Here is a 24,878-nt window from a genome sequence, read left to right on the forward strand (position 1 = left end):
CAATTGTTGACTAAACCACAATGAAATGTATACTCTAATATGACAATATACACAATATATACATCACATTATAATATGATGAAAAAAGAGCATGTATGGAAATTAAGATTGTGAACATTATAAATGTTTGACAGCAGCATGTAATTATATTTTGTGTATACAAAGCAGATGTGTGAAATGCAATCTAATGAAACTTGATATTAAGATTTAAAAATAAAAAAAAGCCAAAAACAAAACAAAACAAAAACACATGAAAGCGTCCATAGTAAAAAATGAAATAAACAATATTTGATGAGACCAAACTGGTTTGCAGATACAGTTTTTAATGTATCACAACAATGAGCAACAAACATACTTGATGAACTATTTCCAGAAGTTGTTCAAATACCATCTACAATAAACGTCATTTCAACTATGACAACAGGTCTGTGACAAAATAAAAAAAAAGGTTTCAAAACCATGTTATTACCGTGATACGGTACAGTTGAGACCTCAAACAGTACAGTAACAAAAACTAATGCGACTACTCTCTATATATAAAACATCAATAACATTTTTGGTTTAGTTTATTTAAAGTTTTAGCCATAGGGGCTTCTTCTTATTAAAACCTCAGGGTGCATTTCCTATGTAACCCAGATGTTGAAGAGTACATATTGTGTAGGATATGATTGCGCCATGAAAATCCCTTTGACATCCAGAAGAACAATTCCAATTTCAACCTTTTGAAGGCTGTCCCCATAAACATGACACAATCCATCCATTTTTTTTAAAAAGTTCTTTTTTTTTCTTTTTGGCTGCTGTGCAGTTGCAATATCTATGTACAGTTATATTGTTGGACCATCCTTTTTGTTGGTTTGTTAGCTTTTACCAGTCCTTGGTGTGGAAAGCGTCCTGTCTGATGCTAACATCTTAGCACATGATGCTAGCTGACAGTTCAGTCTTAGAATGCTGAGCCACAGAGTGGGGAAAGGCAAAAAGCCAGAGTTGTGAAAGCCTTTGGAATCAGGACAGTCGCTCATGTTTGTACAATGGCAGAATTGCACCTTGGGAGGCCAGGATGTCTCTTATGAAACACAATCGAAAAGTGTCTTCAGGAATAAAGTAAATGTAAAATACTAAAAATCCAAATAATGACATTTAAAAAGCTCACACAGAAAATTAAAAACTGACATTTTGCTTTAAAACTTTGAAAAAAAAAAAAAAACACCTTTACAATAATAAAACATAAGAGGAAATGTTACTTGATTTCATTGTTTGAAACAATAACTAAGCATGATTTGATTTAACCTGTCAAACAGTTGCATTACATGCTACTTGCTCATCTCAGAATAGGAAATACCAAAAGCAATACATTTTTGCATTTCTTCATATTAATAAATTTGTACCATGCACAGCCAACTACGAATATGTACAACAGCTTAGCTTTCTTTGTTCACAAGCCTTTTTCTTTCATACAAATAGCCTTCTGTTACTTTGGAATGAATCACACTGGTTACCAAACTAGAAAGTGATTCGTAAAAAATTGAACACCCTTTGACAGCTTTCACATTCTTAGTTCCACAGCAAAATAACAAAATAAGGGGAAAAAAAAGCAAAAAAAAAAAAGCAAAAAAAAAAAAAAAAAGCAAAGCAAAGCAATTAATGGATCAGTATTTTGTCTGGTAGAAAGTTGAGAGAATTTATGGCAAGCAAATTAACATTACACAGTAGCAGCAAAACGTTGTAAGGTAATACTTTGCAATGTTGAAATCACTAAATGTGGAAAAATTCAAATGCTGACTTTAACTGTAGATCATCAGAAGTGCCCAGAGAATTGATGGGAGGACGTTAACCTATGCACTAAATGGCTGCGTATAGGTGTAACACTGTTTTAACTCCTACAAGTACATGAAAATGTTTTTAATATACAACACAAATGCTGTTGTCCCCCTTTTAAAGCAGCATATTTGCAAACGTATAGCAAATGATCATACCTTTTTTTAACATTGTGACCAACTTGTACCTTAACAGTTTCAAGTATACAGTACTGCTTTCATGGATGCACCAATTGTTAAATAGGTCTCTAGATTGTTAGGCATCAATCCTGTAACAAATATGGACCAATATGCTGCTGCAATAGACACAAATAATAATTAAAACACAAACATACATACATACAAACAGAAAAAAATTCTATTAAATTAACAAATGGCCTACTCAAATAATAAAAAGACAAATAAAAACAAAATAAGTGCACTATAGTCCAGACACAAGCAGGTACCGTAACAGTACAGCAATTCACAAATGAAAAATGTTATATTCACATAATCCGAGAGAGTCTATCAAAACTAGAGTTATTACCTCTTCAGAAAAGGGTGTGAGCAGAGGTAAAAGTGAGAAGGTAAGAGTTGGCACAGATTAGTATATACTACAAGAAAAAAAGGGGGTGGGAAATAGATACAGCTTGTTGTAATACAAACTGGCAAACACAGGGGCATCATACACATTTACTTCACCATTCTAAATTCCCTCAGTGGCAAAACCATACTGTCTTTGTAGGGCAAAACTAAAAGGATATGCACATCGTCCATTGTAACAGTAATATTGTCTCTTGGTACTCTATACACATCAAGGAAATGCGTCCGATAAAGCTTGACATGTTTTGGTTATAAGCCAAGTGTACCCAGGCTTGTTGCTGCTTTAACAAATGAGAAATGTTATGTTCTGACCTGAGAATTTAAAGCTACTGAATTACACCTATCTAAACTAAGAGAGATTCTCTTTGAGGGTTCTGGATCGTCATCCCATACAGTACATGCTAGCATTTGGAAAACAATCCAGCTGAGGTGCAATTTGCTATCGTGAGAGTTTTTGGCTTGAAACAAGCTCCCCAAGGGAGCCTGTGGGATTTTTTCCTACTCCATGTTTTTGTATACAATATAAGCTCAGTCAAGCATCTGCAACAGTTCTGTCCATAACAAAAATCAATCAATATCTTGCCAGCATATCAATATGGGAAAAACAATCCTGAGTCAATCATTTGGTACTGTAATTTTTTGGGTTAAGAGAAACTTTGGAACTGCAGTTTAAAAAGTCTTATTTTTTTCTTTAAGCAAGGGATCCTTTTGTCACTCCTACACACTGAACATATCCATTCTGATACTACTGAAGCTCGCGTCTAGGCCAGAGGCCGGTTTAGCCTTGACTTCCAACGCGTTATCTAAGTCATCCAGCTTCTGGCTTAGCTCATTGTCAGACTCATCTGAACAACTCTCGGTGGGTAGTGAGGTTGGAACCCCTGAGGTGCTGCAGGAAGTTGAGGTAACCGTTGAAGGTGAGGAGAGGGGGGGAGGAGGAGAGGCAGACGGGGAGGAGGAAGCAGCTTTCCGGGCTGTGGTGGCCTGGAACAGGACATTTGGCCAGGACTTCATGGACAAGCGAGAGAGATGAGGAAAGGTGTTATTAGAAGAAGCTGCAGACTGCGAGGTAGATGTGGTGTTAGGAGTAGGGGAGCAGACAGAGTGAGGTAATAATCTAGTATGCTCTTTGGCATTTCTCATTGCTTGTTTGATTGTTTTCTCTTTGTGCAAGCTCGACTGAAGGTGTTGGCCAAGTGCTTCATTCCCGTTAACAACCACATTGCAGGCAACACAAGTGTAGTTGCTCACTGCCTTTCGAAGCACTGTCTCTTGCGGGTCAGTAAAAGGATGTCCGAAGTAACAGAAGGACTTCTGATGACGCACCACTGAATCTTCGTCAGCAAAAATCATCTGGCACTTCCTGCATATAAACTCATGCTTGACGGACGGTACAATAAAAGCGTCTGGAAAATCCATGGTACTTTTGGTATCTGTTTTCGGTTCTTCTTTTGTGCTTTCTGTTGAAGAGCCTTTGTTGTTGTCATCCTTAGTATCTATAGCTTCTTTTGGTTTGAAAGAATTGGTTGTGGTGCTCTGTATGCTCTGGGGTGTCTTCACAGGGGTTGGTTTCTGTTGCTGCTGCTGCTGTTGTTGTTGTTTCTGCTGCTGCTCAAGTTGTTTCTGCTGCTGCTGTTGTTGCTTCTGCAGTGAATCCTGGAGGGACTGCTGGTACTGCTGGTACTGCTGCAGGAGAGCGGTCGGGGAGAGACCAGCGGCCATGGCAGCTTGTGGGACTGCTGCTGGGCCATATGGAAAGAGGTTCTCCATTCCACACAGTGGTGGGAAGTAGCCCCCTGTCTGGACCCCTCTAGGAAGCTGGGGAGTGAAGCAGTTGGGAAATCCAGGAAGAAAGTAGGGCAGGAACTGTCCCCCTAAGAAAGAGCTGGCGTCACCTGCGGCAAGAGCATTCTGAAGTGCTTGGAGCTGTGCGGCATCCAGTTGAGCCTCGCTTCCTAGTTTCCCTGGAGCTGGACATGGTTTCTCCCTTTTTTTGGCCATGCTGGGGGTCTCGGGGCGTGAGCCGCTCTCGTTCTCTCTGTCCTTTACCTTCATTTGAGGTGGCTTGTCTCCTGGTTTCTTGCTGCTGTCTCTCTCTGAGTCTTTGCCTTGCTGCTCTGTATGGTTTACTGCTGCCAAAGGTGTGGAGGGAACAGGAGGAGGAGGAGGAGGTGGAGGAGGAGGAGGAGGAGTCTGCAGAAGAGTCTTGGTTGGGGTAGTGCTGAGAGACATGGCAGGAGAGGGGGTGGCTGGTGTAGGGAACCCAAGCATGCCAGCACCGGGAGACGCTAAAGCTGAAATACAGTGGTATATAAATATGGAAATATTCAATATTTAAATATTCAACCCCAAGTCACTGTGGAAATTTGTTTGAATAAGATACAGATGCTTAATTTGTCACTGGCTGAGTCTTTATGTCTTGTTAAGATTTTGTTATGGAACAAAACTGTCACATGCGCTTTATGATAATTTCAATTTGCCAATATATAATATAAATATACCAAACCGACAATAAGGGGAAAAACAAAACAAAAACAATCAAAAGCCATGATATAGATACATTTGTTGTTAAAAAAACAAAACAAATCTCTGAATTAGCAATTAGCAGTTCAACTTTGATGCTAGGCATTATGCATGCACTAAGTCCCACCATTTTTTAATTTTAAAATACTTTTTAAAAAATAAGACTTTGACAAACACCACTGTGATACAGAATAACCAGTAGTAGAGTAGAATAAAATAGTGCATCATAAAGCTCAGTTCATAAAGCTTCTAGTCTGTTTTAACTTTTTTTCACTGTTTGTCATACTAACTCACCAGGTGTGTTGGGTGGAAAAACAGGAAGTGATGATGGCCCATTGACCCCAGGAAGTAGCACTGGTGGAAGGCCAGATAACCCTGGGTAGCCTGAGGGTAGGCTGAGGCCATGAAGTGCATTATTGTTGTCCACTGAAGTCTGTTGCTGCTGGCCAGGCAGGTTGAGTCCCTCACCAGCTTTCTTCATGCGATCCAGCTCTTGCTGGGCCATCAGCTGACGGACAGTGGTTGGTGCTAGGTAGTCCTTTTCTCTATCCACCTGGTTTCCCAGGGTTTCTTGCACTTTGGTGATGTGCTGTTTGGAGAAGATGTGGTCTCGGACAGACATGCGGGCAGTGTACTTTACACCACACAAAGTACACTCAGGCCTGGGTCCCTCTGGTGAGCCTTGACTGATCATGAATGGCTTTCCAATGTTAATCTTGAATTTCTTTTCTTTAGCACGGGCATTCTGGAACCACACCTGGACAACGCGCTTGGGGAGTCCAATCTCATTGCCCAGCATTTCACACTCTTGCATTGTAGGAGTGCGATAGTCACTAAAACAGGCTTTGAGTACTTTAAGTTGCAGGTTACTCATCTGGGTCCTGAATCGTTTGTGTCCTGGCCTATCCCCACCATTGCTGCCTTTTCCAGACTTGCTGAAAGGGTTGCCTGACCCAAAAGGACTAGGGGAACTGGGATCAGCCAGGCTTGATGATTCACTCCTGTCATTGTTTTCGTCCATGTCATCATCTCTAAAATAAGAGTCACAATCTTTTCCAGAAAAGCTGAGGGCAGGGCTCACCATGCTGAATTGGAACCTTTCGCTGCCACCATCTGAACTTGACGCCAGGCCACCTTTGTTGTCACCTAGCTTGTCTCCTCCATTGGCAGTTAGGCTCTCAACCTCATTGTTATTACACTCATCTCCAGTTGTAGCATCGCTAATGGCTGTGTTAATTGATGATGTCTCATCGAAGTCCATTTTACAAGGATCATAAGATGAAGCTTCTGCTGAATTAATATTAGGCCCTTCAGATTCATCACAGTTTTCAGCTTTTAAGGATGAAGGGCTTAAGAAGTTTTTTACTTGCGCCTCAGATGGTTTGACTGGAGTTGAGGTTGCGGCAGGCAGCTCATACTCATTTGGCTCAGTCTTAGTAGGCAGCTGTGGGTAGTCAAAGAAGTTATACTTATTTGGGCTTTCACCTCTTTCATTGTCTTGGTTCATCATTGGGCTTGGGGGCAAGCTAAAGCCTGCCTGCTTAGCCTCATGCCAGTGTCTAGATCGTATGTGGCTATCTAGCGCAGATTTAGCCTTGAACAGTGCTCTGCAAAAGGGACATTTCTTGTGGGACTGGGAGGGCCCTATAGCCCTGAACTGCCCCTTTCTCTCTCTTGCACGAGTGTTTTGGAACCAAACTTGCACAACCCTCTTTTTCAAGCCAACCTCTCGTGCAATGTGGTCCAACATCTTCCTTGTTGGGTTAGAGTCAAGTAGGTATTTGTCATAAAGAATCTCCAATTGCTCTGGTGTGATGGTGGTTCTCAAACGCTTATCTCTGTGTTGTTCTTCACTACTGTTTCCACCATCTTTATCATTAGCATTTTCCTCCTTGTCATCCAGCTTTCTCTTCATTGCCCCAGAGCCCGCAGCAGAAGCCATACCAGAGCCACCCTGAGAAGGGATTTGGGAAAGGCCACCAGATAACAGTTGGCTGGCCATTAAGGGGTTGTTGGGGTCAAATATCATATAGGGCATATCAATGGGTCTTTCAAGGAACTGAGAGTGAAGGAATTGGTTCTGAGCAGCCAAGAAATGCATGTGCTGGTGCTCCTGCCATAGTTCCACAGTAGGGAATGCAATCTTACACTGGTCACATTGGTACTGAAGCATCTGATGGGGGAGACTGTTTGTGAGTGAGGAAAGGGCCAGGGAGAGTGGACTTGAGGGCACTGCAGCTGCCTGAGGCTGGGAATGCGGTCTTGACATTTGTGGCTGGGGAGCTTTCTGAGGAGGTGGCTGAGGTGTGCAAGCCTTAGAAGGTCTAGGCTCTGGTAGTGACTTGATCACTGGTGAAGGAGCAGTCTCAGTTTGTTTAAGTTCAGTTTCAAGGGCCATATCTGGCTTGGGAGAAGTTTTCCCCATGGTAGCACGAGGGGAGGCCATTACAGGGGAGCTTGAGCCAGAGCTGGTGGCAGTTCCTGTTTGGGATTGTTTGAAAAGCTCTAAAGGTATCTGGGTAATCTTAGTTGGACCTTGCTCTGTACAATCTGTGTATTCCTCATTGTTTTCATCATTTCCTTCCTCATCTTCATCCTTATAACACAGCTTTTTCTGGTGAGTGATCAGGTCAAAGATGCGTGGGAACACAATGTTACACTTTTTACATTGGTACTGCATGTTGCTGGTTCTGATGTATCGCTCATTGGTCAGCTCTTTTTTCTCACTGTCTTTACAATCTGCCTGGTTCTCATAGCTCTTACGAGCTTTCTGGCGGGCATTCTGGAACCACACCACAATGACTCTTGTTGGCAGGTTGAGCACAGTGGACAGCTGCTCAATCTCATCATCCTTCGGGTAGGCATTAGTGTCAAAGAAATCTTGAAGCACCCTCAACTGATAATCAGTGAATCTAGTCCTGGAGGACCTCTTGTTGATGGTTGAGTCAGTTCTGTAGTATTCATGTGCACTGAGTTGGGGCTCCATTCGAATATCTTCCAATGTAGTAATGGGAGGAATATTAAAATTGTAGGGAGAGTCTTTACTCCGCTGCCTTTCTTTAAAGAGGGTGTTACGAAACCAGTGCTTTATGACTTTTTGGGGCAGGCCAGATTTTTCTGACATCTCTTGAATTTGCTCCTCATTAGGGGAATTGTTGATGTCAAAGTTTGCACGAAGGATCTTAAGCTGGTCATCAGTGATACGGGTGCGTGGTCGCTTAAACTGAGACTGGCGGAGGAAATTTGGATCAAGACCCAACTGTTGCTGACAAAGCTGTGTAAGGTCTGTAGAAAGAGAGTCCATAGTGGGCAGCTGGAGGGCCAGTTGAGGTGGCAGGCCTGGGTGCTGGACAGATTGCATCATTAGAGGTGGGAAAAGGGGCAGATCCAATGGAACAGGGAGTTGCACTTGGGGTGGTGCAGGAGGGGCAGAAGGTGGTGGAGGAGGGGGTGGTGGCTGGGGTGGCTGTGCCTGGTGTGAGGGTTGGTGTGCATTCTGATGGGCAACAGGAACTGGTGAAGGTACTGGGGTTTGGGGCTTGGCCATTGATGTTGAGGGAGGTTGAGGAGCTGTCACTGGGGCTGGAGCAGGGGGAGGTGGAGGAGGAGGAGGTGGTGGTGGAGGAGGTGGTGGAGTCTCAGGTGAAGCTGGGTTTATTGGATACAGTTTATCATAAGCCTCTCTGTACTGTTGGGCAAACTTTTCAAGCTCCACATATGGGAAAAAATGACTGTGTACATGTTCCTGGTGGCTTTTGAGAATAAGCATATTGGAGAAGAGCTTTCCACACATCCCACACTCAAGCTTATCAGTATTCATCTCCACTTGTTCAACTCCCTCTTTGTTTTTCTTTTGGTTTTTTTGTCTGTTTTCATTGTACTGAATGACCAGCTCAAATCCAAAGTTCTCTAATAGTGCTTTGGCTGCATTACCTCTTGCTCCTGACACAATGCGTGGAGGTGGAATCAATGGCTCTGGGAACTTTGACTTTTTGGGGTCTTTGCTGTCTTTTCCTCCATCATTTAATGCATCACCTCCATTTTCCATCTTTGCTCTGTTCTCTTGTTTTTCTAGGTGGTCCTCAGCCTCTCTTGACATTTGTATATCTGAAACTGACACAGTGCTTGACTCCAATTTGGGTTTGTGGTTTTGCAGTTGCTGGTTTTTCTGTTGCTGAATTTGCGACTGTGTCTGAGAGGATTGCTGCTGCTGTTGCTGCTGAGCCTGTTGCTGGGCCTGAGCCTGCTGTAACTGGTGCTGCTGTTGCATCTGCTGCTTCAGGTCCTCTAGGAATGATCCAGTCAGGCCAGGCATTCCAAAAGCTGCTGCTGAGTGCAGGGCAAGTTCTGGGCTAAGGTTGAACTCTGCTCCTGGTATATAAAAGGGGAAGAGGAACTGTGGCTGTTGAAACTGTAGCAGTGCCTCTGGGGTCATTGGAAAATGGGGAAAGAAAGCTGGATTAAGGAACTGAGGCTGGAAGAAGGCAGCCTGTTGCTGGAGTTCATGCTGAAGCTGCAGTTGCAGTTGGGCTGAGGACTGTGCTGACTGGTGGCTGCTTGCCTGTGCTGAAACATGATCAGTAGTTGCCGTTTGTTTTGTGTTGTTGCTGCTGTTAGGTTCTTTGGGTTCCACAGTGTTTTCTTTGTTAGAAGAGGGTGTTCCACTTCTAGCAGTGTCTGAGCTGTTTGTGTTCCCTTGGGCGCTTGGGCCCGGACTTTTAGCCGGTACTGGACCACCAGTGCCGGAGGCGCTGCTGCTGCTCGTGTCAGTTTTGGCTGTTCTGGCTTTGGTCTGGTGGAGTACTGACCTCATGTGAATTTCAAGTGTTGAACTTTGGCTATAGGCAACATTGCAAATATTGCATTTGAATGGTTTGTTGTCAATGCTGTTGCTTGTCTCTTGTGGAACTGGACTTGATGCCTCTTGAAGGACCTTCTTCAATTTATGAAGGTGGGACACTGAATTATAGTGGACTAGTAAGATGTTCTTCTGGGTGAAGGACTCTTTACATACTGTGCACTTGTAAGGTCGAGAAGGGTCCAAAAATTTCTCCATTGTAAAGTTGGGCCCTTTTCTAAATGGTAAGGTCCGTTTTGGTTCTGCTCCCATGTCATCTAGCAGAGAGCTACTGTCACTTCCTGTAGGACTGGGCTTCTCTTCCTGGTCCATTTCATCATCTTTATCCAAGTCATGCTCAAAGGCCTGAGCTTCCTCCAAGGCCCTGGCCTCACTCTCAGTGATGTCTCCATTCAGTGGCAGATTTCCTATCAGTTGCTGCACCTCAGCTTCAGTAAGTTCAGGGTGTCCATTTTCCAAATGCTTCCTGAGGGCCAGGAATGTCCTGAAGCTGCGCTGGCAAAGGCTGCACATAGTGGCTGCTCTGATGGCATGGTACTGAGAATGTATCTGAAGCTTCTGCATTGTCTTGAAGGCCAGGCTGCAGTGGTTACAACGATACTTGTAGACATGACGATCAGATACTGAGAGCTGCTGTTGCTGCTGCTGGAGTCGTTGGAGCTCACTGAGATGGTCCTGGAGGGTATCAGGGGATTTGCTATCATGTCCTAATCCACTAGCTCTCTTCCAGTCTGGGGCCTCTGAGCCCTCCTTCGGGGGCTTGATTTCCTCACCTTGCAGGTCTAATTCATTCTTGTCTTGATTGGTCAGCTCATCCTTTGAGACGTTTCCTATAAATAGAAGGTAGAATTTGAAGAACAATACAATTCATCAATTATTGTTCACAGTTAAAATTAATCACTTAGACAACGGGTTCATGACAATAAGAACATATTTTAAATACCACATTCTGCTCACCATGAGACTTTCCTGACCCATCAGTAAGAGAGGTAGAGGAATCCATTAAAGAGAGGCTTTTCTCTTGTCCAGTTTGGGGATGCATTATATTATTTGGTGCTGCTGAGTCAGGTCCAACAACCTATCAAGACCAACAAAATGTCATCATTGGTATGTCAGTTTACAGTAATGACATAAGATGGCAGAGTATATACAAGTACATATTGAGGAGGTCTGTCAACTTGTTTAAAACAAAACTTATATTAAGAGAGAATTGTCTCTGCTCCGTAGACAACAACAATCATGTTTGTGGTAGTTTCTTAAGGGAAAATAATAAATGGATGGGATAATGTTTGATGGCAACCTTGCCCTAAACTACTAACAAGACTGGAGGGAGGCCTGGACATTTCTGAGAAAAATGTTACAACAGACCTTCATTATTTTAAATAATACATTACATCATTTTTTAGTTTATTTTGAATATGCAATTCTTTTTTAAAAGTTTTTTTCTCCCCCATTTGTAAAAGCACACTTTTGCTGAAATACACACAAATATTATTCAGCATCACTACTTCTACGTACAGTCAGAATCAGCTTTTCCACACAGTCTGGAGCCACGCTGTGAAGGTGAGTGAGATGCAGCTGCAAGTGAATCTTGTTGCTTAGGACATCCTGGCACAGAGGACAGCGAATCACTGGCTGCATGGAATGCTGGGACATCACATGGAGCTGCATACGGTTGGCATCTTTACTGCTGTAGTTGCAATATGGACACTGCTGAACCTTAAAAAAAAAAACAAGATAATGTAATAAGCATTTGGTTGGAAATGGAGAAATAATATAATAAAATGATATCCAAGGAAAGGGATATCCTGTGCATATAAAAATTAATCCAAGAACAGGAATGACTTTTTTTTTTTGCCCCTAATGCACTTTAGCAGGTAACACTCTTGCACTACACAGTCATTAACATAGCGGGCTGTCTGCTGGGAAAAAAAAAAAGAGAAACATGCACGAACTGCCATTAGGGGCTAAAATGATCCCATATACACAAAGTCTAATTTTATTTATTTTTTTATTCTTCACTATTCACTCACTTCACATGCACCTCTCCCCACCAGTTCCCATGCCCACCTTAACACAGAAAATGTAGATCAACCATGTTTCATGTAATTCACTTAAGTCGCTCAACTTTATTAGTAGAAAACACGATTGGCCAGAATTTCTAATCAGGAGATTACAGATGACAAAGGTGTGTACTCTCCCAAGCTGCGCCTTGCCCTCATTACAGGGAGTACTCTGAGCATAGCTGCCTCCCTACCACCTGTCTTAATAGAATCCATTTCTGAAATGACTAAGTCCTCCCTCCTTGCAGGGCCCAGAACCAGACGAGCTAATACTTCATAATCTAATTTAAAAACACATATAATTTAAAGAGATGCAAAAAGGGGAAAAGACACAGAGTGGGAGGCCCAAGGCTAGTGCAGGTATTCCACTTAGAACACAAAGGCTGGCCTATTGTGCTTGATGCTAAAAAGCTCTGTCAGGGAGGGAATGGCGGGATGCATTTAACCCTTTGAATGAAAGCTGGCGCCAGCAATTGCTAAATGCTTGGCTTAGCATTTCTGCTTCTCACAGTTAAGTATCTTCCCATTAGCCCATCCCACAGTGACAGTGAAGGTTAGTTTTCATTAGTGCTTATGAAAACCAACCTGCCTCATTAGCCATTTGCTTTCTGTACACCCAACTACATAGTCCAACAAGTACTGGTATATGAGGTGCCAAATGCCTGCCTTAAACAGATACATATAAGGCTCTATAACCTAGACATACTTTCACTGGCAAGGTGAAAACAGTTACAGGTCCACGGTCACTGTAAGCACACATTAAACACTCTGAGAAGGAGGTAGAATGCACCCTATTTTAGTTGCCACAAACCCCAACTGTAACATTTAAAAAAAAATGTTCAGTCACACAACTGGCATTTTCCTCCAGATATCTGACAAACTTTTACCTGGTCATTGGCTGAAGTCTTCCCCTCAGCAGACTTTGGCCTTTTGGGTGGACTTTCAATTTGCCGATCTGGCAGGAGGGAATGTTTAACCATAGCATTCGGTCCGGTAACCTCTTTGGATATGGCATTCACTCCTGGTAGATGGTGGAGAAATAAAGAGAGAGAGAAGGAGACACAGAATGTAAAGCATTAAAAAGGACAATTTTTCAGGATTTTTTCATTTTTTATTTACAGTCTATATGTCTGCATTTGTGCAGTCTAAGTTTAATAGATATTTCTCAATTTTTCTGGAGAAAAGGCTTCATGTTTAATTCAAAATGCAACAAAAATTTTAAGATATCGATGGCAGGATCATGCATATGAGAAAAGAGGATTTTAATTTACAGCATAGCAAAAAAAGACATTTTTTGGCTTATCAATTCATAAATTGACCAACGATTATTATATAGAAATAATAGAATGAATAACATAAAGAAGTCTACCAAATTAATATTCAGTGGGACATAGGTGAGGATTAAAAAAAAAAAAAAGATTTGACACCAAGACAACAGTATCATGGATACAAGCATGAACTGTATTATTCACATTCATATACACTAACATGTTTCTGCCCTGAGGACATGTAAAATGAGAAAAACTCAGGCAGACTCATTATCACAGCACGACATACATTAAATGTTATGGTAATATTATACACTTCATTAGTTCATATACATTTCCCCAGCTGCCTCAACAACTCCTGTGTCTGTATAAGATGCAAAATTTTCAGGGCTTGGTCACGGCTGGTGGTACAGTAGCAGCACTGCTTGTGTGTGTCTATTTGTATGTGTGCGTGTAAGCGTGTGTGACGTTAACAGCAGGGCTCAGTGTGGCGAGATCAGCCTCTGGTTGTATTTAGTAAATGCTGCAGCCGCTGATAAATCTTTCATTAGCCTCATCCTAAGATACAGGCCGTGCAGGCCCTGCTATACTCTGCCACTGCAATTTACCCACTCTGCACAACACAAAGACACAGCAACAGCAACTCTCCCTCCCTGCTTCCCTCCCTCTGCCTTGCTCTCTTCCTCCTTCTCTCCCTAAGCCATCCACCCCCCCACACCCCTCCTCTCTTGCGTCCCCTCCCTCGTCTGGTCACTCAAGGCAATATGTGAGCCTCACTCTTGCGAATCAACGCTTCACGCTAGATGCACAAATGGAAAAAAAGGGAAATCAAAGCACTGATACATGGAGAGGGGGTTGAAAAAAAACATTTTGTATTTCATATTATTCTGTGGCTCGTGTTTGTATTGGGCGCATATCAATTCCTCCGGCCCGTTCATGCATTTTAATTCTGTTGCATTAAGTAGGCGTTCCACTTATTTTATTTGTAATCCCCTATATCTGGAGCCTGAAATATTGGCCTGTCAAGGAAAGTGACAAGAGAGAGGGAGGGAGGGAAGAAAGGAAGAAAGAGAGAAAGAGGGGAGAAGAAAAAAAAAAAAAACACAAGGGCACAATGTGAATTTCCAAGAACATCCGAGAATTGCTCTGCAGCTCAGACGAGCGAGGTAATCTCGTCTTCCACCGCTTGTGATGGCCCCTGCAGGGCTTGTGCGTGTGTGTCTATGTGCATATGTGTGTGTGTATTACGTGCTTCATGTCAGGCCTCTGACACTCCATTGGTCAGATTGGTCCAGGCTGGAAGCGCCCGTCATATCACCTGACCTTTCCAAAGTCTGCGGCCCGCCTCCCATATTTATTATAGCTATTTCTAATTTCAACTTTCAATTTTTGCCTCCGTCTTCCAGTCAATTTGCAACTAAATTACATCCCTGCAAAAGGAGATGAGGCGATTGTCGGACAAGGGCCTGCAAACACATTTACAATGCGGCGGGGGAAAGGGCCCACACATCACCATTGATTACTGTCATGTTGAATGTAAATGTATGTTTGTGCAATGTGTGTGTGTGTGTGTGTGTGTGTGCGCGTGTGAGAGACGTGTGCAACATGAAGATCTGTCCTTCTCGTTTAGATTCGTCTTTGACCTAGTGCTTTCATCAACACTTATGAAACTCACACAAAGAAAAACAGTTGGTTAACCCTGAACGTCGAGAGAGCAGTTCTCTCTATCTCTATGGCCACTTACAAGCTTTAAATGGCAAGCCCTGCCAGTGAATAACAAAGTTTTATTCAAAATTATAGTGTCTTCCAAGGATGTAATCACCTGAAAGGCAAATAAATACAATGGCTAGCCCGATCCAAACACAACTAATACATTTACTAGGGAAAACCTAAAAATCTCTGTTTTGATCAGCCTCATCTTCTTTCCCTCAGTAGTGCATAGATAGCTGAAATAATTGTATATAAATAACACAAGAAACCACATTGAGAACAAGGCAGGAGACTCTTCTCTCTTTTTCCTTTGTCTCTGCACCTCATACTTAATGACTGTCCTTTTTCCTCCTCCTCCCTGTTCTTTCCCCTCCCTTCCCACCTTCCCTCCATCCCTTCATCCTTGTGTAGGTTCCAGCAGCTGCTGCCGAGCCAGTGAAGTGGAGGGGCAGAATAAAACCTGAAATTGCCCCCTCCTCACCTCCAACCCCCACCGCCAATGACAAATGTCTGCATGGAGCAGGACCTTGCTTGATTAGATAAATCAAAAGGTGATTTATGACACTCAACCCCTTTTGCATTGCAGGGGGAGAGAGCGGCATACACACCACCCATCTTTATTTGCAACTGTCAATGGTGTTTAGGGAGCTGCATATACACACACTTATATACACGCAAGTGGGCATTCAAATGGAAAGAAGTACAGAGCAATGGAGGAAAAGGCAGAAACGGAGTGAAGAAGAAGAAGAAAAAAAAATATAGCGAGGGACAGAGAAGCCCGTAGCCTAGCCTCAAGGTATTTCTGTTCCAAATAGTTCCTCGAAAGGCAGGGCGACCAACAATACCATCATAGCTAATGTTTTTTTTTTTCCTGTGGATCTATTTTAGAGTCTGCCCTTTTGTGTCATAAAGGGTAAGACATGTTGTGCAAACTGAACCAACCAAATGAGATTTTCAAGCGACAAGCGGCACATCATCGAATCCTTGCATCCCTATAACTGCGACTTCATATGAAATCAACTTCGACATCATCAGGATCAAATCTTGGAGAAAGATTTTAAAACAAATCATTGTAATGTTTGTTCTTTAGTTTAAGAGTTGCAAAAAAAAAAGTACACTGATGATTCCATTCCTGCCATTTCACTTCATGAAAACACAAAAAAGTGCACAAACACAGAGCGGAGAGTGAGGGTCTGGAGGGGGCTGGGTGGTTTGGATTTAGTATTCAATTTAGCTGTCCTGAGCCCTGGCAGACTGGCTAAGGTTACGGAGCAGTAAATCTAGCAGGGAGAGCTGGCCAAAGCGGGCCAGGGAGGGCCGGCCAGCATGATTTACTGGCCTACTGCTCTGAGGTTACGCATTAGGCTGACCCCCGGTCACCTGATAACATTACAGCAACACACTCTGAACCCCAAACTCCCACTGAAGCACTCAGCAGGCCCAGATCTAGCCGGAGGGAGGTACAGAGAGGGAGAGAGAGAGATCGGGAAGGAGTGAAATGGAGAGAGACACAGTCAGAAGGAGAGAGAGAGTACGGGGGAAAAGAAAAGGCTATTAAACAGCAGCTGTCTTGTAGTTTGTGTTTTTTAATGACTAGCCTTCCATTCTCTTCCATCTCCAGCTTGTGTTCTAATGAGAGATAAATATGAGCACGGCCTTGTCACATTTGACAAATCGTCTGAGACATTCAACAAGCTGTCATTACACAGAAAACACACATACATGCACAAAGGAACTGCTGCAGGCTTGTAATTAAACATGCTAATATCTTTAATATATTTTAATCTCGTATTAGACAGACAGAAAAGGAACACAGCTATCCTCTCAAGTTGGCCAAATTTGCAAGATGCATGCACATGAAAAATACTAATATGGAATATTTAACATCACATCTTGTTTGCATGTTATTGCACTTTGTTTCACTCTTATCTGCACTATTCAGAATTGTCTACGAAATTAATACATAACATTTGACTGTAGGAACAATGAGTAATTTCTTCTGCTAATTTGAAGCAGGTAGAGATCTGTAATTTCCTTGGGCTGCCTGACAGGCTCATTTCCATGCTGAGGCCTTTGTTTAGTTGGTTATTTATAAGAAGTGGGCCCCTGAGCCATGGTGGCGACATGTGCCATCTACACGCACGGCACAAAGCTATCTGGAAGTAATCCACAACGAGGACATTTGCATGGAAAATGTAACATGGATTATAATTAATCTAAAGTGACATAGGATTAAAAAAGACAATGCAAATGAAGCAAGGGAAAACAGCTCTTTCTGTCTTTCCTTGCCCCTCCCCCTTCCATCTCTCTCCATGTCTCCCTCGTCCCTTCTCTATCTATCTATCGGCCCCTCTTTGTTTAAAGGATCTTGGTCTTGGAGATGAAGTGCACAAACACACTGCTCACTTGGTCGCAGTGTAATCCCTTCCCTCGAGATCTCCATATGGTAACACGCACACACACGCACACACACACACATCTCAACAATTCAAGCTTGCCTGAGATTTGGGATTGATGAAGGACATTCTAAATCTGCCCGCTTTAAGATGAAAAAAAAAAAAAGAAAACTAGAAAAAACAAAAAACAAAGTCCAAGCATGACACACCAGGATCCTCTTTGCATTTTCTGGCATTTAACTTTGTGAAACCTTCTTTAATCCAAATGCAAACTAAAAGTAGTCAACCCCAAAATGATTCCTACAACAAAATTACTCACAAAACATAAAAGACTTTTTGCTTTATTAGAATAGATGTCGCTGCACTCAAGAACACGCGCATGCTTTAAAGTAGGAGGGACCTGGACACTGTCAGTTTGCCTTTTTTGCATGTGTGCGGCGGTGTTAAATGACGCTGGTGGTAATATGCAGCGGTAAATGCATGGATGGTGGTTCCCCGCCAGTCCGTCAGACAGGCCTGTCAGAGAGATAGAGCTGAAAGATAGATGACTAGCTAAACTAATAGGCCCCAGCCTCACTCAGCTCTCCTTCTGCCTCATTGAGCCTCACATTATGGAGCTAGGTATGGCATGCTAGGAAGAGGAGGTGGGGAGGGAGTTTCAGATGGATAGAGGGTGTAGAGGGTGGGAGTTGGAAGGTGTGTGTGAGGTGGGGGGGGGGGGGGGAGACATTAGTAGAGGGAGGAAGAATGAGAACCCCATGCAACGACAGAGGAGGGGGGAGAGAGAGACCCTATGCAATATTCATTCCTAGCCATGGATTTCCATCTCATACATAAGAAGACCATATGAATTCTTATTTGGGTAAATCAAATCTAACAAAGCCAGGGCTATCCTGACCACAGCCTTGCAGCAGAGGCATTATGTGCTCCATACCTTGCCCAAAATAACAAAAAAATACCAAGCTGCCTTTTACAGATTGTTGCCCCTCCCTGCTTACAACATGCCATTCTTACAAATGAATACACAGTTTCTTCTCCCCCCTCCTCCACCCCCATCCTTTCTATCTTGTGCTGTTTTTCTATCCGAGGTATTGCCTGTGATAGGGTCACAGATTGGACAACAATTAAGGGATGGATTGAGCCAGGAAAAAAAATGGGAGAGAAAGAAAAATGAAGGGAGAGTGCAGGAAAAAAACTAATTTAAGGGTTGCAGGGATGCAGTGCAATATTAGAAAAACATATACACAGACCCCCCCATCTAATCCTACGCTTATGAAAAATTAATATGTCATCGGAGAGGGCACAAGAACGAGAAAAGATTAATGCAAGGCGCTTATAAATTACAAGCACGCAAACTGATTTGATTAAAAAATAATCTGGGGCCTGGACATTGCCTGGTAATATCCACAACACTCAACTTATCCCTCTCTCTTTCTCTCCGTTTTTCTCTCTTCTTATTTCCCACTCTCTCTCTCTCTCTCTCTCCCCCCCATCTCTCTCTTTCTCTTTTTCTCTTTCTGTCAGATGGAAACGATTAAAGCAGGTCACATGGAGGCTAGTAAGCAGCGTTCACATGTTACACACACGTTAGAACCTTATCTGAGAAGGAGAGACAGATGAACGATAACTTAGAAAAGAAGGGAGGCTTGTGGTTCGTATGTGTTTTGCATGTTTGTGTGTCCGTGTACAGTTTGTGTATTTGCGTGTGGACTTACGTTCGGTTCTCCTGCTCTCACTCAAGTCTCGGTCGGTGAGGTTGTGCCCGGGCCTGGAGGAGGAGCGAGGAGGTCTGTCACTATCCTCGGCAGTCTCTTCTGAAAATGCACAACAGAAAAAAACAACTCCATTACCCATGATGCTCTCTAAAAAAAAAACAGCATTTGAAGGCCGGGGCTCTGAAACAAGAACCTGCCACGGTGCTTGATTTGAGAAATAGTGCGGCTATTTGAACAGATATTGCTATATCATATGAGAGTCGTTTTGAAACTATTCCTGCTTGTATATGTTACTTAATCCCCATAAACCCCCTTTTTCCTTCACAAAGGTTAAGTTTACCGAACACTATAGCTCACCAGCAAATAATTCTAGTGACTTGAACACATGTTCTGTTGAAAATAGCCCCGTCATGCTACTTCTAGAGGGTGAAACATAATACATCCATGTCGTGAATGCAGGGAAGTTGTGTGACAACAAAATATGTCCTACTGGGAAACAGGTTCAATCATTTGGATCACCTGTCTTCAGAAGGAGATTAAAAAAATAAAAATAAAAGAAATTTAAAGATGTATCAGAATGGTCTTTTTATTCTTAAACATTGGTTTTAAATGAGCAGTAACATTTCTTCTCAGAAATTGTTTCTAAATAAGCACAAAAAAATTCCAATTTATTTGAATTGTGTTTTTATATTGAACAAATACCACAGCATAATTAGGAAATCCAATGAGTCTGTTTTCACGTAAAAACATAATTGCGTCATTACAACCACTAGAAAAAAAATACTGCTCTGAAAAAACAAAGGCTGACATTAACCTCATTATATAGCCGACAGCACTCACCTTTTGGAAAAAACAAAAGTGGAAAAGAAAAAGGAAAATTACATGTGGAGATTGTGTAGGTCATGCTTACTACTACACTTTACATACATACTGTATCTATGTTTTTTTATACTGACGTGTAAAAAAAACAAAACAAAAAACAGTGTGCACGTACACACACAAACACCAACCAACACACACGTGCAGCTCTGTACTATTAGCAGATTAGCCTGCCCATCTCTGAGAGTTCAGCCCCTTGTTTGATAATTCTGTGTATCTGCAGTGTTCTGCCAGTGGATTAAAGTGTGTGTATGTGTGTGTGTATAAGTGTGTATGTGTGTATATGTGTCGCCAGCACAAGCTAACACTAATCCTAGCCGAGCCCCAGCGCTCCCTTTCATCCAGCCATCATTTGTCTCCGGCTGGGCTGATGTCACTTTGTAATGAATTTTGAGCAGTCTGAGAGAGGCCAGATAACCAGGCATGCGCATGCACGCATTGCACACACACACACACACACACACACACAAACATGTATACACATATATACACACGCACACACATATAGTGCCCTCCTCCATCTCGGGGATAGCGTGCACCAATACAAAATCAAACAGAAACACTTGCAAACAGGCTTCAAATCATACACACACGGTATCATATTCAGACACACACACAGAAAAACCGTTAAAAATTTCATGTCTTTTAAATGGGTGGAAGGGAGGGGGTCTCCCTCACCCCAAACCCCTCACTCCGCCAGAGAATGAAACCGGTATGTGTCTGTGTGCATGTGTGAGTGTGTATAAAAGAGCTGTGCTCATCAATCCTGCACTGCCTTAATAACCATATTTTACAACACACACACACAGACACACTCACACAGACTCATAGTCACAGAAATCAGGCAAAGGGTGCATTGAGGTCAGCTTGCATTTGCATACAATCACTTTGGCCATTGTATGATGAGCACAAGGGGTCTGCAAACCCCCCTCTCTTTGGAAACATGATATGATTAACCCTTTCAAGTTCGGCGGGGTGCGAGCACACACACACACACACACACACACGACAACACAGACAGACACACAGACTAAGCGCTGGCGCCATTGCTTTAATCGGCAACACATTAAGTGGACATTATATACAGCATGAAATTTTCATGGCAGATGCTGGCATGTGATTGAGAAGGAAAATTGCAGTTGTGTTTATGTGTGTGTTTGTATTCATGGACATTGTTATATTTTTGCATTTGCACGTATGTGCTGTGCACATTTTACACACGTGTATACACAGTGTGCTTGTGTGTGTACATGCGTGTGTGTGTGTGTGTGTGTTTGTGTGTGAAAGAGAAAGAGACTGGGACTGCACTCTGCTCCTGATGTTTTATTAATACGTCGGTGACAACGGAGATGAAATATCTCCTGTCAGCCGAGAGAGCCCGGGCTGCAGAAATTGCAATTTTCACTGCTGGTGCTGCAGCGTCCATCTTTGTATTTTAATTCACCTCACCTTCATATAGACAGAGAGGAAGGATACCGTGTGTGTTTGTGTGTTGGTGTAAATCTTGTGTGTATGTGTGTGTGTGTGTGTAGTGGGTTTGAAAGTCCTTCATCGCTGGTTTATCTTTTCTCTATTCTTGACTTTGTTGGAAGCCAAGGAAAAGCAAATGGCACAAATCGAACAGCATGTTTCACAGAAGCATGAGAAAAGAAGGGTAAGGAGAAGGGTCAAAACAGAAATACTGCAAGGTCAAGACAATGCCTCAAAAGAAAGAGGGAAAAAAAAATCAAAAAGCAGGAGCACAAAAAAAAACTTTGATCTCGTCTGACAGCTTTGTCAGCAACTCCATGTGTGTATGGGGTTGTGTGTGTTTTATGTATATATGTTTTATGTATATATATATAAAACTAATTTACAGAAGTAGAATTATCATATAGTATCACTATAATAATATACTGTAGCTTATAATTTATATTGTAATTAATTTATGATAAAAAATTAAAATATTTATTCTCTATGACATTTTAGGTAATATTGTGTATTTAGCAACTTCAAATTCAACATGAAAACACATGTAGAGACTAATTTCTGTAAACCTCATGTGTTTGAGACCTCTTGACATGATGTTTACAAGAAATGATTGTACATTTTCACATCAGTCAATTAAAATGGCTAAATTAAACTTGTTATTTTTCTCAAGGAGGACGATAAGAAACAGAGGACATGGGTCTGGTGAAGCTGATCAAAACTGCCGTCAGTGTGTGATCACAACAATGCTGAACCCACATCTTAGCTAACCTCTAGGGGGCAGTCTACCTGTAGCTAGATGGAGAAATGAGAGAAAATGAACAGAAAGAAGGAAAGAGCGGAAGAAATGAGGGTGACGAGTGGGTGAAGAACGAGAAAAAGAAAAGAGGGAAGGAGGGGTGATCATCTGGGCCTCATCAGTGTTTTTTTGGAGTTTTTTTTTTCACTCCTTTCCCCTTCTAGTCAGTTATATCTGTGGTAAGTGTGTGTGTGTGTGTGTGTGCGCGCGAGCATGTGTGTGAGTGTGAGTGTTCGTGCGCGTGCATACGGGGAATGTGTTTCCACACTGAGGACATTCCCAGACGAGCTCTCCCAATACATCAGCACAGCGTCTGCCCTCTGACTGACCCTGACAGTTACACACCAGATGAGTGTGTGTGGGAGCGCGCGTGCGGCTGCGCGCGTGTGCGTGTTCCCCGAGTGTTTGCGTGGATGTGTACCATTGATCAAGTGAGTGAGACAGTGACTGCATGTGTTTGCATGTGAGATGTCATGTGCAAGCGTGTGTTTGTGTGTACTTGTGTGTGTGAGAGACAGAGGGTTCTGCAGCAGGGACTCTTAACCATCAACTTAATCGCTACCAGAGGACACGCAGAGCAAAAAAACTTTCACAGTCACCTTCCACTGCCTCTGTGCATGCACGCACGCGCACACACACATAAGCAGAGGGAGTGGGCCAGGCTGTGGAGGGTGTGTGATTTTGGCAGCCTGGTGGGACTCTCTTTGATGTGGGTCAGTCGGAACATTAAAGCCGGCCGGTGAGCTTGAGCTAACCACAGACCCTGGGTTCGATTACCGTGCAACACAAGCCTATATTTAACCGTTAAAGAGGAAGAATAATTAAGTGACTCTTGATCATAGATACAGCCAAATCAATTTGGTTTTAGATTTAACTATTAATTAGAAGCCAGTGTCACCAATTAGAACCTTGGGTGAATATCGTTCTTGTTTGTTCAGAAAATAACTACGCAAAATGTATTTGACTTATATGACTAAAAGAAAAAGGAGATGTTCTGAAATATATCAGTGCAAATTTCAGTGCAAAAAAGATTGATTATATTCTTCAAAACATGGGAGTCAAATAGATGGATGCGCAAGGATACGGCGAAAGATATATAGAAAGAGATGTTTGGAAAGAAAAAAAATGAAGGAATAGACATATGGGAGATGGAGGCAATGAAGAATGTATTGAAAGTGTCAGCGCAGTGCGTTTGTGTGTGTGTGCCCTCTAGCTGTATAATGACCTGCTCTGAGACCACTCACTCCCCCTCCCATCTCCCCCTAAGGGCCCATAACCGCCATGCCGGGTCATTATGTGCCCGGTGGAGGACTCAGTCGTACAGCACACAACTGCAGAGCAATGCCACGCCAGGAAACTGGACACGGAGCTCCAAAATGGCTGAATTCATTAGCTGGGCTGAGCTGCCTCTAATTTGCTTCCTTAGGGCTAGGATGGTGCTCATTAAAGACTAAAAAAAAAAAAATCTCTTGTTTTACATTTTGTTTATCTTAAATCATAGACACTATGAAAGTGGAGCATCAAACGAAACTGTAATTGCTGCCAAAGAAAATAAAGAAATATATGAGGAACGCTATAACAACTAGACTGAGAAACTATTACTGTATAGCCCGGACCGTATATACGACACTATTATCAGTGTGTTATCTGTCTAATAATAACATCACAGACTAGATACCCTGTGTCCAGTGTATCTGTGGTAGTAATGCAGCCTTAATGTTTTGTGTAACACCCCTGACTGCCATGTCTCCCCAACTTAGGAATGACGTTGATGCTGATTTCTTCTTACAACTCTGGTCGTGTCCCCTGTGAGACCATGTGTGCATATGTGTGCGTATGCGAGCAACAGGGGCCCTGTGATGTCACATTCCTGCGCCGCGCGCGTGGCTCTAGTTTGGCCTCTAGGTTTTAAGGGGAAAGCTTTGAAACATTACACCATCCCACACAGCCATGCGCACGCACACACACACACAGTCAAGGGCCAGTGGTAATACTGCCAGAGTAATAACCTTACAGACTTACTGATCTCCCTCCCTCCCGTTCTCTCACCCTCAAATCTTTATTTACCCTACTCTCCCTCTTTATCCCCCCTTTCTCCCCTCGTTCTCCCTGTACCTTTCCCCCTGAATTTCAGCGCGTTTAACAAGCATTTAGATCTTAACCAGATGTTGTTAATGTAGCATGTCTAAAATACTAAACATCAACCCAGCGGAGAGGGTCTACAGCTCCTGCACAGGGCCTGGGAATAACTCACTTACACACACACACACACACACACTAGCACATGCTCACACACACCTACACATGAAACCCTCTGCACATAAGACACATTTACTCCCACACAGCTTTCAATGTATTTCATGCACATAAGTCCACAGCCCACATGCTAACATGTAAACACACCAGCACAAGCAAACAGACATGTTTCCATCCACACTCTCAAATCCACCCACACTCGACCATTTATTGTTTAAAACACATGAGAACTTATTACACCAGCAAAAATAAAATAAAATATATATATATATCCATTGTTTCAGGTCGACTCTGAAAGCCAGACAATGGGATTGTCACATTTAATTCGCTCCTGGTGTGAATGTCAATAAGTTGAACTGACAGAATAAGCCGAAAAAATGACTTTTGTGTAAAAAACGCTTGTATCAGCAGCTCCAAATTTGCTTTGTTGTTGTCAATTACGACTTCCTGAAACACTTCATTGTATTTTCTTTCGCTCAAATTGCCCGCTCTGCTGTCTTGCAGGCGACTAACAAAACACCTATTACTCTTTTGAAAAAAAAAAAAAA

General features: G+C 42.6%; 1 protein-coding gene across 1 annotated transcript in view; it reads right to left on the reverse strand.

Annotated features, from left to right (window-relative positions):
• Positions 1-302: 302 nt before the first annotated feature.
• zfhx4 (zinc finger homeobox 4) overlaps positions 303-24,878 on the reverse strand; it is a 73,149-nt gene continuing 48,573 nt past the window's right edge. Inside the window, exons 7-12 of the mRNA XM_008276282.1 lie at positions 18,930-19,028; positions 12,728-12,861; positions 11,296-11,496; positions 10,735-10,855; positions 5,214-10,607; positions 303-4,690 (exon numbers count right to left, since the gene is read on the reverse strand). Coding sequence (XP_008274504.1) covers positions 3,114-4,690; positions 5,214-10,607; positions 10,735-10,855; positions 11,296-11,496; positions 12,728-12,861; positions 18,930-19,028 — 7,526 coding nt within the window. The 3' untranslated portion in view covers positions 303-3,113. The remainder of the gene's footprint in view (positions 4,691-5,213; positions 10,608-10,734; positions 10,856-11,295; positions 11,497-12,727; positions 12,862-18,929; positions 19,029-24,878) is intronic.

The sequence above is a fragment of the Stegastes partitus genome, unplaced genomic scaffold (assembly GCF_000690725.1).
Source record: "Stegastes partitus isolate 25-593 unplaced genomic scaffold, Stegastes_partitus-1.0.2 Scaffold68, whole genome shotgun sequence".
Taxonomy (NCBI): domain Eukaryota; kingdom Metazoa; phylum Chordata; class Actinopteri; family Pomacentridae; genus Stegastes; species Stegastes partitus.